Raw genomic sequence first — 12,392 nt, 5'->3', positions numbered from 1 at the left:
ATCACCTAATTTCTGCACTTTGGATACCCTTCTATAGAGGAATATTTCTTTTAGTTTTAAGAAGCAATCAAAGAACCAGGTAAGTCCTTTAAAAGAGGGGAAGGACTAGATTGACTGGGCTGGTGAGTAAGAAAAGGTTTGCAAAGAATTACTAGGGGTATAAATTATTATTATTATTGATATTTTTAGGAAGGTTATATACTTTATATTTAAATAACAATCCAACTACTGGGGTAATGACTAGATTGACTTGGCTGGTGAGTAAGAAAACCTTCAGCTTGCAAAAAGATAAATCCCAGAAGGTAAAAAGGCAAAGGGGAATGTCTAGATTGACTTGGCTGGTGAGGCCGAAGACCTACAGCTAGCAAAGCCCACAAGGTTTGCAAAGAAATTATGAAATTTGGAAATTTGGAAATGGCTATAAATTAATATTATTATTTTAAGCAAGGGTATATCTCCTAGCTATAAAAAACCATCCATGTACTGGGTATTCCTTAGTCCACACTCTTGATTCTCCATCTCTCGCTGCGCTCATGGAACGCACTTCCTCTGCAGCGTTTAGTATTTAGTGGGGCAAGTTTGCCTCACTCAAATGTTTATTTTTATGTAGACCAAGACCTCTTCCAAACAACGTTAACGTGTCAAATGTCTGAAAACACTAATCCCCTAAGCAGCTTAAAGATCGCGATGCGTTGCGTCTTAAGGGCCCCGGATCGCTGGTGTCTCCAGGGCGAGTGAGAAGGCGCTGCTGCTGCCTGCCTGTCTGCCTGACTGCCTGACTGAATGTCGCTTTGACCGGACGGGAGTTCGATATATATTTATATATAAATTGATATATATATATTTATACAGAAACAGAGGGCACTGCCAAATGATGGCTCTTCAAGTAGAGTTAACAGTATGGGTTCAGCTTAGGGGGCGCTCACTGTGTGCCCACTGTGGGTTTTCCTTTTCTCCATTGACTGCTGCGGACTTACACACACGTTCGTTCATTCATCGGATTCCCTCGCCTCGCCCCTGAAAGATTTCTGGCTTTTCTACTTGCTTTCTCCCAACAGTTTTCGGTTTTTTTTTGTTTACTTTTATTTTTGTTTGCAACGGAACGATGCCTGATCTCTTCATTGATATCACTTTTGATTTTTGTCGATTTAATTTGATAAGTTGTCAGGAAATCATAAGTAGCCCGTCGTCTTGGTAATTGAAAAATGATTTCTAATATGCAAGAAATTAATCACATTTTGGATTTTACTCGACTCTGTCGGCCATCACGGCACTTTTAATCGCCAGTTCGAGCGACAGCTAACACGGTAGCCAGCTATTTCAAGAAAAACAAGAAAGGAAGCTAACTTCGGCACGCCGAAGTTTCTATACCCTTGCAGATTGGTTTCGATGTTTATATTATAGATTTAAATGCTGAAAACACTCACAAAACAGAGTTTCATTACATTTTACCCATACTTATTATGTTTACAGTTTGACAGTTACAGTTTTACATTCCCAGTTTTACATTTTCTCTACATCTACCGATCGGTTTATATGGCAGCTATATGATATAGTTGTCCGATTTATATGAAATTTATACCATAATTCTAGAATAATAAAAAAAGATTATATCTCAGAGTAGATAAACATACGTTGAAAAACAACGAAACTATAATTTTTTTTCCTATTTATTTCTCGACCGTTCCTATGGCAGCTATATCATATAGTCGTCCGATTTTGATAAAATTTTTACCAAAATTCTGAAATAATATAGAATGGCCATATCTAAAAAATGGTGCAAAAATGTTGAAAAACAGCAAAGTTATAAATTTTTTTCTAGAAATATATCGAACATTTGTATGGCAGCTATATGATATAGTCGTCCGATCCGGCCCGTTCCGACATATATAGCAGTGAGAGCATATAGAAGACTATATGCAAAGTTTCATTCAGATAGCTTTAAAACTGAGGGACTAGTTTGCGTAGAAACGGACAGACGGACGGACGGACGGACGGACGGACGGACGGACAGACGGACAGACGGACAGACGGACAGACGGACATGGCTAGATCGACTCGGCTGTTGATACTGATCAAGAATATATATACTTTATAGGGTCGGAAAGGTCTCCTTCACTGCGTTGCAAACTTCTGACTGAAATTATAATACCCTGCAAGGGTATAAAAATGTACAATTACAGAAAAAAAGAACTGGAAATCATTCAGGGGGAAAAAAATAAAGGTTGCTGAGCAGAAAAGAAAGCTATCTTGAGATGTATTTCCATATAAATAATTTTTGCTAAATTAAATATAAGAAAGAAGGGTGACTTTCCTTGGTCACTGTGTATGGAAACTCCTTGGGGAAGAGAAAAAGTCTAGCTGGATGACTTTACGACGGCACTGTAACACCTTTGGATCGCCTTGGTACGGTGGTGCTGGAAAATTAACTCGCTCATTGGTGTCTGTCAATTGAAATGTCAGAAACGATTTATAATTTCTGTCGCTCACCGTTGGCCGTTGGCTTTGGCAACAAGTTTATTAAGCACTTTTGGGGCCTGATCCCGGTTATACAGTCTCCCCCTCTCACAGGTTCCCCAAGTCGAGATTCGATATCGCAGTTCCGAGATCCGAGGCTGCCCGGCTAAGCCAACTTTAGCAAAAACATAATGCTGTTAATTGAAAAAGAGAGAAAATGTCAATTTGATTTGCGTATTGATAATTTATGTATGGCTTTGCGGATTCTTAGGCACTGAAAGGAAAATTTGAGATCAAAACAGGATATTAAAAAAGGCAAGTCAAAGTGCTTAACCATATTAATTATATTGCTTATTCAGAAATAACAATTATAATATCTTAAAATCTTCATAAATCTCACTTACGCTTAGATATTATAATATCTTGCAGTGTATAACTCATTTAGCGCATCGGAATTGGCACTCAACGTGCAATTGGCCCGACTTCTGGGTAAGATCATTAAGAAAATGTCCCGGCTGTTGTCAGGTTTGACACTTTAGCAGTTCCAACGACACCTGGAACGGCTTAACGAATACTGACAGCGAGCCTAAAAGTTCGGCATTTGTTAGAGAGGGGCGCAATGGCGGATGATCGTTGATCACAGGAGTTGGGGTTTTCAAAAAAGCGGTAGAGAAAGCGAAATGGCAATACTTCAGCGGTAAAAGAGATGCATTTCAGATGCTCAATGGGGACGATCGATCAAAAATATTCAGGCTGGGCAATTTTATCGATTATATTATACAAGCTATCAATGATATTTGCTTTTTAGACTACCTTGAAGAGCTAAACGCAAGGTGCTTAAAGTATTTACTAACGAATTACGAACTAACGAATTAACAAACTGACAAACTAACGACTTAAGGACTAAGAAAACAAGGAACTAACGAGTTACAAATCAGGGAACTAACGAACTTGCAAACTAAAGAACTCAAGAACTAACGAACCAACGAACTAACGAATTGCAAAACAACGAACTCATAAACTAATGACCTGACGAACTAACGAATTACAAACCAAGAAACTAACAAACGAACGAGTCTAAGCAAAGTTTAATTACACTTAAATAACCCAAACTAAACCACCTAACTAGTTTATACACTTTCAAAATCAACTCCATACAGCACGTGATATCCTCGAAAGCGTTCGATATATATCTTATAAATCCATAACTCTCTCACGACCATCATTATCATACAAAGTACAGTTGCGGGCTACCATTCTCAGATTTAGCATAATTATGACTTTCCAACGACTCACCCACCGCCTCCTCTCTCACGGCAGCAAAACTGGTGTAAAAGATTATGCAAACAATCGCCGGCAGCCGCGATTTGCAAATAGTAAATTTCCAGCGAGTGATGCCAAAGCCGCAAGCTTGAAAATTAACTGCAAATTAAGCGCTTTTCTTGCTCCCCAGTCTCCCACCCACTCCCACTCCCAGTTTAATTAGTTACAATAGATTAAATTTCAAAGCACATTGGCAACCGCAGCAGCTTCGCTCTGGACCCGAGTTGGGAATACGATCGCTGCAAATGATTTCGATCGCAGCTGGCGATGGGAAAAGCCCCAAGATTGTAGCAAATAAGTGAGGAAATTAAATTTAAATTAGAAATTATAATTTGAACAAAGCCAAAAGTGATCATTAAAGCTCAACTATTTCTGAGATTTATGAACCAAAGGACTTGGCCGTGTCACGTGTCCACCTCTAGTTGGTTTGTGGCCGGCAAGGCCGCCTCAGCTGCTACTAAGTATGACTATGACTAATTATGAGCGAGTCCCAGAAGCATTCGCCGCTCATTAGTGGAGCAAAGAATAGAGGGAAAGGAGCGGAGGACTGGGAAAGCACTGGGGAAAATAAGGGAAAGCAAATTAAAATATTATAAAATATTTATAAAGAACCTGAAAGAACTCATGTCTTTTGAAATTTATTTAAATATTTTTAAAGCTTTTGGGAAATGAAAATCTTTTAAGAATATGAAAAACTCATTAAATACTATCTAGTTTTACTATTAGATCTAGTCTTTCCTTGAGAGCTAAACATTTTGCTAAGGACTTTTAGGCTTTCGGGAAGAAAGAAACTAAGAAAATAGCTAAACGATTTTTTCTTATTTTTCTCAAAGTGCCCCTGTTCAGTTTTGCATCGCTGCCATGGCCCTGGGCCTCGAGTCCCTCTGCTTCCTCCCCAATTCTCACCTCCATTCTCCTCTTTCCCAGTCGGATTCCCATTACCAGTTCCAGTTCGAGTCCGAGCAAAGACTGAATTAAATTGCGGTGGCGTCAGTTCATTACAGGTGGTTGACTTCACCGACGCCGCGCCGCCTCGCCTGGCTCTTCTGGCGAACTGCCAGAGTTCTGCGTTGATCTTGGATCTGCCAGAGAGACCAGGGACCCCGGGACAACCAAGCTATTTGGTTCGTCACTCCGTTTCCCTGTTTTTTTTTTTTTTCTGTTTTTTTGTGAAAAATTTACGAAGCGTTAACGAAGCATTAAAGCGCGCATTTAACAAATTTACTTAAAACTGCATAAATTTTCAGTCTCAGTTGCAGACTCAGACTCAGACTCAGACTCAGACTGTGGCGGGTTCAGGTCTCAAGTCCCCAGCGGAAGTCGTCGGAGTTGCGCATGCGCAGCCTGGAAAAGTGCTTACCATATTTTCCTCAACTCGTTTGCTCCGATTTTCGCCTACTTTGTTGCTTTTGCTTTGCTGTTTTCTTGCTTTCTTGTCGCTGTGCTCAGTCAGCCGATCCGGCGACATTTTCACGTCTTGTTAGCCTAAAAGTGGTAAGATTTTGATGGTCTTTAAGGATTCAAACTCTAAGGAATAAGGTATCTAAAATATTCCACTAAAATATTCTACCCTATCTGCTTTGATCTGGTAGGACACAACCTCGTTTAGATAGCCCACTAATATGCATATGAAATATGTATTTATGGCTGCTCATCATCTAATAGTGCCTCGTACTTGGGACGTGTGATTAATAGCCACTGGAAATTCGCTGGGGCGGAAAACGCTCGGAAAATTCGGCTAACTAAAAGAAAGAAATAAAGGAATTTTTTGTTTTGGTCACAGAACCCGAACGAACGAACGAACCGGTGGGCCTAATTTATGGTCATGGGACCTCGGAACGAGTCAAGTGCTGCCAAGACCCCGAAAAAGTCTTTGTGGTCAATCATTACGGCAGCTGAAGCGCGTCTATTATTACCGCATTATTTAAATTCCACCATGTCTGGGCCCAGATGGGAGGTCCAGCCACTGGGTCTGGAAGGTGAAAAGTGGAATTTTTGTTGTATAATTTATAGTAATTTTGTTTAAGAGTTATGTTCACACTAGAGACCTGGACTTTGGCTGAGCATTGCATTTAATCTAATCTTCTTACATTTTGGGTGTTTTTTTTTAGGGAATCGGAAGGGGATTAGGGTCACAAAACTTGTACAAAATATACAGGATTGTGTTTATTTCGAGGAACTATGGATGGCTTTCTTTATATAAAAATTGATTTATTTTGAAGACTGATCGAGGACTATAAATTTTTAAATATTTAATAAACATCTTTATAATTTTCCAGGATGGTTCAACCTTTAAGTCAACTCATTTTTCCTCTCTTCCTATATAGTAAATTCCATTTTCCATCATTTTTTTAGGGTGGATCCCCGGCTCCTATATGCAAATTAATGACAAATTAAGGTGTGTGTTTTGCAGTCTCCGTGGTCCGTGGTCCGCGGTGCGTTAATGAGCTCTTGTTGGAAATACAGGGGTAACACACAAAGAAAGAGGTGGAGACCTGGTCATTGAGGTGGCTCTTATCTACTGACTGGGCTCAAATTGGGTGTGAGAATAAATTTCTAGGGTTTACGAGCCGCTCGGGGCTTAAGCCCTCTAAATACTGGCCGAAAACTGAAAGGAAGAGAGAGAGCTATATAGCTATAGAGAGAGATCTCTGAACTTTCGGGTCGTTAGATTCACCATTCAAGATTAATTGTTAATTTTTTATAGCCGCTCTCATTCCGTTGTTGTTGCTGGCCAAGAAATTAAGTTGAGTTTAAGTAGTCTTCGTCTTCGTCTTCGTTTTGGGACCTCTCTCCTCCCATCCAACGGAAATGTTATCGCCGTGGCAAAGAACCATAATTTGTAGCCATAAATCTTTTAATCTAAACACCAAATAAAATACACTTTCGGCTCACAGAGTGATGGCTCAGATAGTTGGCCACATTCGTGGGCGTGTTTTTGTATTTTTTTCCTTTATTCCTCCGCCAGGTGTGAAAAGTGATGAAAAAGCCAAAGAAATTAACTGCTTACCTCTTGGCTGGGCTTTAGGTCCTAATGCGAAGCAGAAATTGTATATTTTTTGGTCAGCTTTCTGTTGATTTTTTCTGTATTAATTGTCTTGCATTTATAGTTAATGTTTGAGAGTAGGAAAGGAATGAAAACTAAAGTGTAACTTGGAGGAATTCTAAGGAAAATGTTGCTGGGAAAAGGAACTCACTTGAAAATATCATAACTTGTCCAAGAATGAAGTAATTTCAATTCGCAAAACTGTTCTGAGTTGGTTTTCATAGGGTTAATAAGTCTTAAAGACTTGGCATATTTAAAATAATCCATAATATATATATATTCGAGTGGAATACTTGCAAAAATGGAGGCCAAAAGCCTGGCTAGAAGTGGCATTTGGAATTTTGAACGCTACTAATCCGAATAAAAATCGCATGCCAATGAAAAAAAAGGGAGCCGACTGGCCGGCAAAGCCATCAAATTAAATTCAAGAAAAGACGAAGCGATTAAAAAGTTTTTAATTGTTGTATGTCGTGTCTAGATTGCGGCAACAGCGAACACACGCCTGCCATGCCAAGGAGTGAGGGGGGCTCGGAAAAGCGGAAAAGCTCGGCTGCAGGGGCGGTCGAAGGGGGAGGGCTTGGACCGACTATAACATTTTTGTGTTAAATGCGATTAATTGCGATATTATATTCTTATGTAATCGTAAACGTAATCGCAGCCGTAAAAAAACGCGACACAAAATATTATAGTTGGCCCCGAAACAGAAACGGAAAAAACTTGGTGGGTGGCAGGAGGCGGGAGGCGGCCAAAGAAGTAATAATAATGCACTGAAGCTTGTATTAACTTTAAACTCGCACCGCAAATGCACTAACAATGGGAAAATATACAACAAATATTTCTTCGATTTTTTAAGAATTAGTTTTTAACTTGAAAATAAGATTGTCAATGGAGACTGCTGGCAGAATACATTTACTTAAGAGGCTTGGCTATGACTAACTTTAATCTCGCACCGCAAATGCACTTACATATATTTTTTAGATTTTTTAAGAATTAGTTTTTAACTTGAAAATAAGATTGTCAATGGTAGATCGAGACTGCTGGTGATTAAAAAACAGAATAAGGGGCTTGGCTAGGACTTATTAATGTTTAAAATAATTTAAGAAATATAGTAAGTATTTTTCTTAAAGAGCATTTAAAACTCTTAAGGTTTTTCGATTTAACAAAAATTAAATCCACAAAAACAGCGCCACTTCCGCACTCGCTTTAACCATTTTTTGTAGTTGCTGTTTCAGTTTCTTAATTTATAATTTTGTTTTAAGCTTAGCTTGGCGGCGACTCAACTTTTGGCTGCCTCTGTTTGCCGTTTGCTGTTGCAGTTGCATTAGTTGCTGTTGCACCTGGACATGCAACTCTGCTTTATGACTCATGACAACATGCAACACACATACATATAGGCAGCAGCGTTTTTCTATTTTCCAATCCACAATCTACCTTTTTCCCCGTTTTTTGTTGGTCTCGTTTAATGCTGCTCTAACGAGCATAAATGCTAGATAGAGCGTTGAACAGTTAGGCATTTTGTCTCCCACTCGGCGGGGCCAGTTCGTTGACTCTCTGGGCAATCTCTGGGCCCCATAATTGCCACTAAAATGTCAGGTGTTAAACGCTATCAGCCAACTAGAACCAGCTACACAACAGGCACCACAAATTATAATGACAATAAAAACAAATTTACAGATTTCCACTAAAAAAAAAAAAAAACAACAAAAAATAACAAAGAGGAGGAGGGGTTTGGAAATTAAGTGTAGGTACCAAAAATTAGTATCGCGTTTTGCATCTCACACAGAGAAAAGGGGAGGATCTCTGGCTGCAGAGCAGATAGAAACCATACACTTGAAAAAATTGTTTTATTAAATGTACATCAAATAAATTCATGTTAAATGAAATGTTATTGAAAAGAAAACAAAATTTTCTAGTAATTTTTAGTTAAAAATTAAAACTATGGACTTTTTTGATATTTTATCGATTTGTTTTGATGATTTGTCATCCTTAATCATCAAAATAAATCGATTAAATATCAAAAAAGTCCATAGTTTTAATCGATGTTACTTTTTCGGTTATTTACTTATATTTATAATATTTTTCAAAAACATTTTTTATTTTTCATAGATTTATAATCTGAAAACCTATATTTTTTGATTAGTTTCTGCCTTAGAATCCTTCTTTAGATTAAAATCTTATACAAACTTTACTTTTTCTTCTATAACAAAGGGTTTTTTTAGAGTGTAGCCCACCAAGAGATAGACGCATTTATTTAGCCCGAAACCGAGAGCTGAGGAGGGTGTCAGGAGGTCCCACAGACCCCATTTGATACACACGACTAACCCCGAGAGCTCGAGTTTAGTAGTTTAGTCAGGTTCAGTTCAAAAAACTCCACTGCCGGACCGGAAGCGATGCTTATCGGACTATATTCTCGACCAAGTCCGCTTGTGGTCCGGCTTCAAGTCCGCACAACATCCCACATTCCCCTCCCCCTTCCCCCGAATTGTTCTCAGTGCATGCCAACAAGACAATAAACACATTGCCCACGGGTGACCGGCCGTTTTCCCCCTGGGGGTGATCTAATCCGATAGTGAGGTGAGCTAACTAAGTGCCGACTGTAATGCGCCCTGATCTTGAAAATCAAAGGTAGGCAGAGGTGGGTTATACTAAATGGGTTACTTTGAATAGGAAAATAATTTATTTGGTAAGCAAGAAAGGATTTATGTAAGGAATAATATTTTTGTAATATAAAATACTTTAATTTATGTAAATATAACATTAGTATTTATTATTTAATATACCTTAACTAAAATAATTCAACTGCTGAGTCTTAGTTTGGAGACTTACTTTAAAGCTGCTTTTTAGTAAAAAAAATTGATTTGATCACCTTAAGATTGTTTTAATTTAAGTAGAATATTTATATTATATTATAAAATACATAATAATGTTTAAAGTGTAAAATACCTTTATAAAAATAATTAAACTGCTGATTCTTAGTCACGTGACTTACTTTGAAGCTGCTTTTTAGTATAAAATTATATCTGATCTCCTTAAGGTTGTCTTCAAAATCAATATCCTGATAATCACCTCCACTATTTAACTCTATTTATTCATTTATTTATTAATTATAACAGAGCTATAAAGGATTCGTAGTTAAGAAAAGAATTTAAAATGTAAACATTTTAATGGCTTTAATGTATGTTTTCCTTTGGTTTATTGATGCTTTTTAGGCTAAACATAGCCAACAACTGATTTAGGGTGACAACAATAGAGGTACTTTTTAATAATATTTTTCTTTTTTTAATTTTAATTTTTTCATTACATAATTATATTTTTTAAAACGTTCTAGTCCGTTTTCTCAACTCTCTACCCAATTTTAATTAATCTTAATGCAGTTGGTTTATGGTGTTGTGTTCGTCCATAGCTGCCGGCATACAAACCGATTAAAATATTTAAATTTCGTTTGCCGTCTCACTTGGCTATTTATTTGCTTTGTGCGCCTGCGCGCCTAATAAATGAGACAATTTCCCAACACCAACACCTATCCATATATGGTATACTATATAGAGGAACTTGAATTGAGAAAACTGAAAGATTGGGGTGGGAAAAAAATGGGAGAGGGGGACCAGGGACGAAGGCTGTCATGCTTGGCTGCTCATTTAATTGTTCCTGCAGCGCGAAATTCGGCGTTCCTGGGGAAACACAGCGAAAAACCTCAATTTACCCAGACGGTGTTTTTTTTTATATTTTTTTTCAAGGTACTATATGTATATATAGTACAGCTTTTGTGCCCCTGTAGCTTGCGTGTGTTGTCAGCTGCCGGCAATTATTTAAATCATTAAACAAAACTTAACCAACTGTTAAAATATGAACTTAAATGCATTTAACTGTTTTCGAGCTGTTTTGTCAACAAAGCGCCGTCATCATCATCATCATCATCGTCATCATCCTCCCACATTACCTTCTATTTATCCATTCAAGTTCGTCTCGTTCCTTGTCAGTGACTCTCGGCATTTTCCTGTCAGCACTTTCGACGCAATTACCTGGCCACACTAAACACACTCCCACGCAGGCACGGGCACACAGGCAGCACACGTACAACATCAATTACAAGGTGATATCAAGTATCTACAGCCGAGATGATAAATGTCTTATTCTAGATTTTTGGGAGCAGTAACTGAGCTTCAGCACTTTAATAAGTAAAGAAATTAGTAAGGAATCAACAGCCGAGGCGATCTAGCCATCTGTTCTAGATTTCTAGAAGCTGTAACTGAGCTTTAGTACTTAAATTAGTAAGGAAATCAACAGCCTAGGCGATCTAACCATATTTTTAAGATTTCTGGATTCTCTAACTGAGCTTCAGCACTTTAATTAGTAAAGAAATTAGTAAAGAATCAACAGCCGATGCGATCTAGCCATCTTTTCTAGATTTCTAGAAGCTGTAACTGAGCTCTGATTTCTGATAGCTGTACTTAAGCTTTAGTTGTGCAAATTGATTGTTCCTTTCCCTTTTGTGGCAGATAAACCCATATTAGCATACATACTCGACTTTATATCCCACAACTCCGACTTGTACACACTTAAAAATACATTTAAATAAATTTCACGCTTGGTTAAGTAAGTAAAAAAATACAGATGCGGAGATACAATTGCAATTATTATAATCATTTACATTTGACAGTCGCCTGGCCGCTGGCTGGGGGAGTGGATAATTTATCATTTAATCAGTCAGGCTGTGACTTTTGAGTTTCGGCAGCGAGCCGTTGACAGGACTGCATGCTAATGATCCTGCAAAGGACTGGGAATTTGCATACAAAACGCATAAAACGCAATTGGTTCGGTCAACTGGAAGCGATACCCGCCATCTTCCCCAGCAACACTCTCATTTGTTGGCAATTAATTAAGAGCCACAAAAGGGGTTACAATTGTTGCATTATCGCTAACGATAATTCTCCAGAGACAGAGACCCCGAGAGATCCAGGGCCCTGGGTTTTGATTTGCTTTGGTAATTGCTGCTGGCGAGCTTGTTAGACTTTTGGATTTTGCGGTTTACTACTCGTGTTTCTTGTTTTTCCTCCATTTATTTCCCTAGTTTTTTTTTGTTTTTTTTTTTGTTTTTTTTCGGCGGGTTTCGTGGTAGTAGCATAATTATAATTATATCAAATTTTGAAACCATTTAAAACGCATTAAATGCGCCACAAAAGCCGGCTCCACTTCAGGCCAAGACAATGGCTAACCACAAAGAGTGGAGCGAGACACAAAATAAATGTAGGCAGCACTGAGAGAAATTAACTAACGATTTCAGAACTAGCTGAAAAATGTTTATAATGAGTACAACAATCTTTCCTATAATTACAAAGCTTGCAAAAACAAAGTTTTGATAGCCTAAATTAAGTATTATTATAATAATTACTTTATAATTTACTCATTTACTTATTATTAATTTTTATAGCTTTTTCTTTCAGTGCTCGTCTAGAGGAAAGAGCTCTAAAAAGACAAAATACCAGACTTAGAGGCGTAATTACGCCAGCTCTTTTCCGTTCGAGTTCAATTATTTATGGGCTAGTTTATTTGGGGAAGCTGTGAA

The 12,392-nt window shown here is 38.0% G+C and overlaps 1 protein-coding gene across 1 annotated transcript; it reads right to left on the bottom strand.

Annotated features, from left to right (window-relative positions):
• Nucleotides 1-2,243: 2,243 nt before the first annotated feature.
• Nucleotides 2,244-5,292, bottom strand: LOC138929264 (uncharacterized). The gene is made up of 3 exons (XM_070288638.1): nt 5,141-5,292; nt 2,491-2,651; nt 2,244-2,417 (listed from the first exon to the last, which is right to left on the bottom strand). The coding sequence occupies exons 1-3, from the start codon at nt 5,246-5,248 to the stop codon at nt 2,372-2,374; spliced, it is 315 nt and encodes a 104-aa protein (XP_070144739.1). The 5' UTR covers nt 5,249-5,292; the 3' UTR covers nt 2,244-2,371.
• Between the last annotated feature and the right edge of the window lie 7,100 nt (nt 5,293-12,392).

The sequence above is a fragment of the Drosophila kikkawai genome, chromosome X, assembly GCF_030179895.1.
Source record: "Drosophila kikkawai strain 14028-0561.14 chromosome X, DkikHiC1v2, whole genome shotgun sequence".
In the NCBI taxonomy this organism is placed as follows: domain Eukaryota; kingdom Metazoa; phylum Arthropoda; class Insecta; order Diptera; family Drosophilidae; genus Drosophila; species Drosophila kikkawai.
Note: the sequence above shows the minus strand (reverse complement) of the source record. Positions and strands in the feature narration are given on the sequence as shown.